Here is a 7,500-nt window from a genome sequence, read left to right on the forward strand (position 1 = left end):
TGCCTGAGTGCTCTAGACTGACTTCCTCCCTGGCTGCATGCCCACGCCACTTCTGCCAAAACAATGTTTTTTCTTCCCCTCTTTAGGAAACTCTCTCCTCTCCTCTCATCTGCACTCCATTCTTCTCTCTCCTCTCCTCTCCTCTCCTCTCCTCTCCTCTCCTCTCATCTGCACTCCATTCTTCTCTCTCCTCCTCTCTCCTCTCCTCTCTCCTCTCCTCCTCCTCTCCTCTCCTCCTCTCCTCTCCTCCTCCTCTCCTCTCCTCCTCTCCTCTCCTCTCTCCTCTCCTCTCCTCCTCTCCTCTCCTCTCCTCTCTCCTCTCCTCTCCTCTCCTCTCCTCTTCTCTCCTCCTCTCCTCTCCTCCTCCTCCTCCTCCTCCTCCTCCTCCTCCTCCTCCTCCTCCTCCTCCTCCTCCTCATCTGCACTCCATTCTTCTCTCTCCTCCTCTCTCCTCTCCTCATCTCTCCTCTCCTCTCCTCATCTATCCTCTCCTCTCCTCTCCTCTCCTCTCCTCTCCTCTCATCTGCACTCCATTCTTCTCTTTCCTCTCCTCTTTAGGAAACTTTCTCTCCTCTCCTCCTTTCCTCTCCTCTTTTAAAAACTCTCTCCTCTCATCTCATCTCCTCTCATCTCCTCCTCCTCCTCTCCTCTTTTCTCCTCTCCACTCCTCTCCTCTCTTTTCCTCTCCTCTCCTCTCCTCATCTCTCCTCTCCTCTTCTCTCCTCTCCTCTCCTCTCCTCTCCACTCATCTTGTCTTCTCTCTTCTCTTTTCTCCTCTCCTCTCCTCCTCTCTCCTCTCCACTCCTGTCCTCTCCTTTTCTTTTCTGTGACTTTGGATTGCTATGGATGTGTGTGTGTGTGTGTGTGTGTGTATGTGTGTGAGTCAGACATCTTTCTCTACCACTATGTTGGTTATGAATAAAAATAATGAAAACACTGCCCCCCTTCCTTCCCTCCCTCTGTCTCGTCCATGTTCACTCATTTTCTCTCCTTCTTTCCACTCCTTATCTCACTCCCTCTCTTTTTCCCCTCTGCTCCTTCTCTTCAGTCATCCCTTCTTTCTTGTCCTCCTCCCTTCCTGCTTTAACATCTTTCTCTTTCTTACCTCTGTCTTCTTCCTCTGTTACCAGTGCATTCATTAGTCAATAGGGGTGATGCTGATGACCTGATTTATTTGACCTGATTTACTGGGCGTTTAGAAGGTGTCTTGCAACCTGAGTGTCATCGGGGTTCTCAGTGTCATTGCAACTATGGTGCATTCAAACACACACACACACATACACACACACACACACACACACACAAACACACACACACACAAACACACACACACACACACACACACACACACACACACACACACACACACACATAGACAGACACACATACCTGCATACACAAAGACACACATTTCCCCTGAAGTCTTAAGTCTCGCCCCAGCCAAGTAATTATTTCCATCTAGACCTGTCAGAAGTGCCTTTGATGAGGAGGCAAGCAGAACTCTTGACAAGCTCAGGGGAGATTAGACAGGCCAAGTGGAGCGTGTGTGTGTGTGTGTGTGTGTGTGTGTGTGTGTGTGTCAGGGAACTCCGACATTATGACAGAAGGTTGCAGTACACTTCCAGGAAGCCACAGATGGATCCAGGTCAGTCCATATCCACCATATCTGCTACCACAGCCGACTGCCATCTCCTCACAAAGCTCAACACTCAATGAATGAAACCATCAGCAGAAACTGGGCGCCAATAGACTAGACTGATAGTTATACAGTATTTTCACTGTCAAGGTCATATCTGTATACCAGCTCTTGGATCATTTTCACTGGATATGAACAGTAAGCCCCTCTATTACTCTAAGTGTCTAGTTGTTTTGCCCAAAGTTTCAGTAATTACCTGAAAATGATGATAACTGACCGGTTAGCAGAGCGGTTGAAATCCAACACACACACCACCAAACCCAAGCTGTTCTCCTCTCATCTTGCAGTAGCTTAACTACTACACACACCACTGTCTCCATGATACTTTTGTTATTGTTTGGTAAGCTAGGTCAGCTGCTGTTTCTTGATGTGCCATGGTGGTGGTGTTTTCTCTCAAAGTGGTCTCCAGGGTGATTTAAACAGCTGCTCAGGTCCTGGTGAGGTGCAAAGCGATCGAGTAGCGTCTCACCTCAAGAAGCACCCTGGGGAACACGCTGTGTGTGTGTGTGTGTGTGTGTGTGTGTGTGTGTGTGTGTGTGTGTGTGTGTGTGTGTTCTCTCTCTGTGTGTATGTATGTGTGTGTGTATGTATGTATGTCTCTCTTTGTATCTATGTGTATGTGTATGTATGTGTGTGTTCTGTGTGTGTGTGTGTGTGTTTGTATGTGTGTTCTCTCTCTCTTTCTTTCTCTTTCTTTGTCTCTGTCTCTGTCTCTCTCTCTCTCTCTCTCTGTCTCTCTTTGTGTGTGTGTGTGTGTGTTTCCTGACTCGTCTCTTTAGAGAGTCGGATGACACCCCGGGTGGAAAGACAAACACACGAGAGAGGGCAAACACAAAAGGCCAAACACACTCCCTGGACTCCAAACACACAGAGATTTACACACCAGAGAAAATAGACTTCACATCATTACAGTAGTTAGGGCACAAACAAACATAGATAGATAGATAGAGAGAGAGAGGGGGGGCAGGTAAACTAATAAACAGACACAGATAGATAGATAGATAGATAGATAGATAGATAGATAGATAGATAGATAGATAGATAGAGAGAAAGAGAGACAGAGAAAGTAAGCTTTGTTTATACAGGTCAGGTTTTCTCGTTACTATCAGTCATGTTATGTGAGGCTTCCAAGCTGCTGTCATAGTGCACAGAGTACCACACAGACAGGCGCACTGGAGCAGCGTCCCCTCAGGAGGGTCAGGGGAGAGAGAGAGAGCTCAAATACCCCCCTCACTGCGTCCACTGTGCCGGAGGATAGGGTGACCAGTGCTGTGGCCTACCTGGGCACACACATCTGCCCCTCTCCTGGGGGCACGAGAGGTATTAGAACACAAATATGTACACTAATGCCCAGACAGAGAGGCTTCTATTAAACAGGCCAGCGCTGTTCCCGCTCACAGTAAATAAACCAGCATGGAGGTGGATCTCCCCTGAGCTGTGAGCTCACTCATACACTCAGAAAGACGCACATACACAGACACACAGACACACAGACACACACACACACACACACACACAGATAAATAAAACACACACACACATACACACACACACACACACACACACACACACACACACACACACACACACTGGGCCTCAGTTGACTGTGTGTGGGTGGCTGGGCCTGAGGGAGGGTTTAATATCAGCCCACACCATGCCAGGGTGATGTCTTTCTGTTTTAATACATACACACACTCACACACACACACACACACACACACACACACACACACACACACACACACACACACACACACACTCCCAGTGCCTGTCCAAACTGCCGTTTCCACTCTTCTCTGTGAGGGTCAGTGCTGACCACCTCACTTGAGCACATCTCCCACACAGCCAACAGTAGGGCCATTCTGCTGACTACGCCAACCACCAGGGGAGTGCTCAATGCCAGCTTTTATACTTATAATGTGTGTGTGTGTGTGTGTGTGTGTGTGTGTGTGTGTGTGTGTGTGTGTGTGTCTATGTACATCTGTCTGTATCTGTGTCTGTTTGTCTTGGTTGATATGCTTTCCATGCATTCCAGATGGAAGCGCACTGTCTGTACATTGTCTGTCACACATGAGTACATTTGAGAAGAGTAGACTGGATATATATATATATATATATATATATATATGTGTGTGTGTGTGTGTGTGTGTGTGTGTGTGTGTGTGTGTGTGTTAGTCATTGCTTTGTGCACATGCTTGTATAGATATATGTGTGTGTGTGTGTGTGTGTGTGTGTGTGTAGTCAATGGTTTGTGCACATCGTGTGCATGTTCATCACCAGAACTCAGAATAGAACGCATGGTAGAACCAACTGAGGAAAACAGAACTACGCACAGTAGAACGTTACTGAACAGAACCGACCTGCTCACGCTAGTCATTTATAATCAGCATGTCTGTTGGACTCACTGCAGCTGGAAAACAGAAGGCAAAATCCCCAGCAGGCTCTATAACACAGGCATGTACTTAGAGAGAGAGAGAGAGAGAGGATATAGAGAGCGAGAGAGAGAGAGAGGATATGGAGAGCGAGAGAGAGAGAGAGAGGATATAGAGAGCGAGAGAGAGAGAGAGAGAGGATATAGAGAGAGAGAGAGAGAGAGAGAGAGAGAGAGGATATAGAGAGCGAGAGAGAGAGAATGTAAAAAGGTCTCTACTTCCTAATGTTCCTCACATTCACTAAAGCATGAAGAAAGACATTAAATAATTCATATCATCGAATGGAAATATGTATTTTTTTCCTTCGGTTCTCTCCCAGGCTTCGCACGCATACCATGGTGGAAAAGACACAGACGACACAGAACAGTTTTCTTATTTGGTAAAATATATACTTTTTATTTTATTTCTTCATACAAAGAAATAGTATGAATGTTCAGTATTTCATTATCTAGAAACAACCAGTTCCATTTTGCTTTTCCACTGTGTAAAATTAATTCTTTTTTGATATATATACCACAAAATACTTGATTTACATGTCATTTTTCCTTTTTTGTCTTTTTGTACATACAGATCTGCTAATCTATTTACTGTGTTATATGTGGAGAGAGAGAGAGAGAGAGAAACGTCACTAACATCTGTATATTCTAAAAAAAAAAAGGTTGAATAAAACTCAACCATTACAACGGATGCATTGACATGTGCTGTGAGAATCTGACCGAATCCTCGCAGAGCTATTGCAGCAGAAATATCAGGACAAGGTCACACAATTGCCTTCAGCTCTTTTCTGAACAGGTGAGCATGTTATTGTCAGTTTTAAGGTACTGTTAGTTGAAGGGTCGATACAGGTGTGAACTCCATATAGTCTATAAGTCATTATGCTGCATTCCGTCCTGGGCATGGCTGATAGTAGGAGGGAGTAGGCTGTTGGTCTACATCCGGGGGTGGGGTCAGTAACATACTGTAGGAGAAAAAGCATCGAAGTTTCACAGCTCTACTGTATGTTCACACAGCCAGCCCATAAAGCTGGTCAAGCATTCCCTTTAATTCAAGGACATTTTGTTTGTTTTTTCTTTTTCTTCAAGGACCTTGGGTTCGTGGAGAAAGGCTTAGTACATTCACGCTGACTGATATCTGAGCACAAATAGCACTTCCCTTGTCTTTTTTGACTCACTCTCAACTGGCCTTTACGAAAACTGTCAGAGGAGCAGATTGGTTTGATTTACTTGTTCATAAAGAAGTTTGGGATAATGACAGACGGGTCTGATCCCCAATCAGATGTTTGGGATAATGACAGACGGGTCTGATCCCCAATCAGATGTTTGGGATAATGACAGACGGGTCTGATGCCCAATCAGATGTGAAACAGTCATGGAGGCCTCAGAGGACCATTGCCTGCCTTTTAAAAAATGCTGTTGGATGCTGTGGAGCTCCATATGAGACTTCCCTTCAGAAGTTCAAACAGCGTGCTACTAACAAACCCTTTCTCATTCTTGCATATCAAGAATTCAAGTACAGAGATAAAGTATGCAGAATAAACAGAATGAAAAAAGGAGCAAAACAATGTGATTGGGGGATGAATGATCAAGGGTGGAGGAGAAAGGGAGAAAAAAGATTAAATAAAAAATGTTTTTTGACGCGGCTGCTCTGAGGGGAGAACACATGGCAACAGAAAGTGGGAGTGAGAAGTCGAGGCAAACGACGGGTGCTGTGAACATCGCTCGACCTGTCAAGAAGCCCGACAGCGCACGGAAGCCATAACGTTGCTGAACTCCATCTAACCTTCTGTGAGGAGGAATCTTTGAGCTGTTCCTTTGATATCCCGTCTGTAATCAGAGCCCTGGCCAGGCGAACACCATCATGTCCCGCTGAAGCGAACGCTTCCCTGTGATATTTCCTCCTCTTTCTTGTCTTTTGAACTTTCTTTTTTTCCCCCTCTCTCTCCTGATATCCTCCTGCTCTACATCGGACCGATTGCTATCTCCGGGCGGACGCTCCCGCTATCTCACTACAAAAAGGAGAAAAACAAAATCCAGACAAGATCTGAGATCCAACACAACTGATACCACATCCCATCCCATCAATCAAACAAACTGATAATTTCGTCAAGATTTTCCCTTGACCTTTGACCTCTGGGCTGCAAGCACACGCTCGCGGAGCACCCTCGCCCTAATGGGTGAACGACAGATGACATGCACACACAGGGAGAGAGACAGAGGAGTATTGACCCGGCCCGCTAACGTTTAGCCGATTAGCATAATGTCCCCACGCGTCTCTTCGGCCTGCTCTACGTGTGCTCGCGCGCGGGTCACTGATGGGCAGGGCCGCTCATTAAGGAAGGACACCCTGGGCTGAACTGGACGTGCTGCGAAGCGGAGACCCGGAGATCAACCGCTTGGCTCTAAGGGTGACTGACAACATGAGTAGCAATTAGGCCTATTGATCTACCGGTTATTGAGTGAGGGGGGTATCAGATCAGCTGCTAGAGCCATCAGAGGAGCCTCCCGGGACATGCGGAGAGGGATGGAGGGAGGGTGGGGGGGGGGTGATGGGACGGTTGTCAATAGTGGACGGATGTCCCCTTTAAGTACAGGGCTGGGCGCTGATTAGATAATAACAGAGGCGTAAACACAACGGCTGTTAGGGAGGTATAACGACAGCAAAGCGCAATGTTATAATGTGGTCATGCTACAGTGTAGGTCAAAGGGAGATGAGGCGTTTCACGTCTGTGTGTGTGTGTGTGTGTGTGAGAACACTGAAGTTGTATTTCACACACGACTGGTATCTGGACACACTGTACCCGTAAAACGGTGCTTAGTTTGCTCGTCCAACAATTTCTTTCTTTCTGGAAGCACCGTTTATTCAAAAGGAGTGGACAGTACTGATGTGGTTGAGGATTAATGTAACAAAAAAAATGTGGAATGTTTAAAAAAAAAATTAGAAAGAAAACATGATGTAGGGGCCAGATGGTATATATGAGTTATGGTTAGGCAGCTTAGTGAATTAATTGCTTAGAAATTAAAAATAAATTATTATAAAATAGATTTCTGTACATTTTACATATATATAGCAATATCTCCATGACTTTTGCCATTCAAATACAGAGGAAACCAAAAAAAATAATAATAAACACTAAGAGTGAGTCCTTGTCTATGGTCAATCCCAGCCAAAGTTGTGTCCAGTCATCTGGTAAAACTTCATGTTGAACGGCCGGTAGAATTCCCGTAGCCTCTGCACCACCTCGGGGTCGATGTTGGGGTGGGTGCGGCCTTTGGTTTTGCCCAGGCAGTGGGGCTTGCTGCTGCCCTCGGCCTTCTTGAGGCAGGGGAAGCCCTTGGTCTGGTTGAAGTAGAAGTGTTTGTCCGTGATGATGCG

The 7,500-nt window shown here is 46.0% G+C and overlaps 1 protein-coding gene across 1 annotated transcript in view; it reads right to left on the reverse strand.

Moving 5' to 3' along the window:
* Window positions 1-4,506: 4,506 nt before the first annotated feature.
* Window positions 4,507-7,500, reverse strand: part of hs3st3b1b (heparan sulfate (glucosamine) 3-O-sulfotransferase 3B1b) — a 31,816-nt gene continuing 28,822 nt past the window's right edge. Inside the window, exon 2 of the mRNA XM_048233831.1 lies at window positions 4,507-7,500. This exon is cut by the window's right edge and continues 400 nt beyond it. Coding sequence (XP_048089788.1) covers window positions 7,282-7,500 — 219 coding nt within the window. The 3' untranslated portion in view covers window positions 4,507-7,281.

Source organism: Alosa alosa, chromosome 22, assembly GCF_017589495.1.
Source record: "Alosa alosa isolate M-15738 ecotype Scorff River chromosome 22, AALO_Geno_1.1, whole genome shotgun sequence".
Lineage (NCBI taxonomy): Eukaryota > Metazoa > Chordata > Actinopteri > Clupeiformes > Clupeidae > Alosa > Alosa alosa.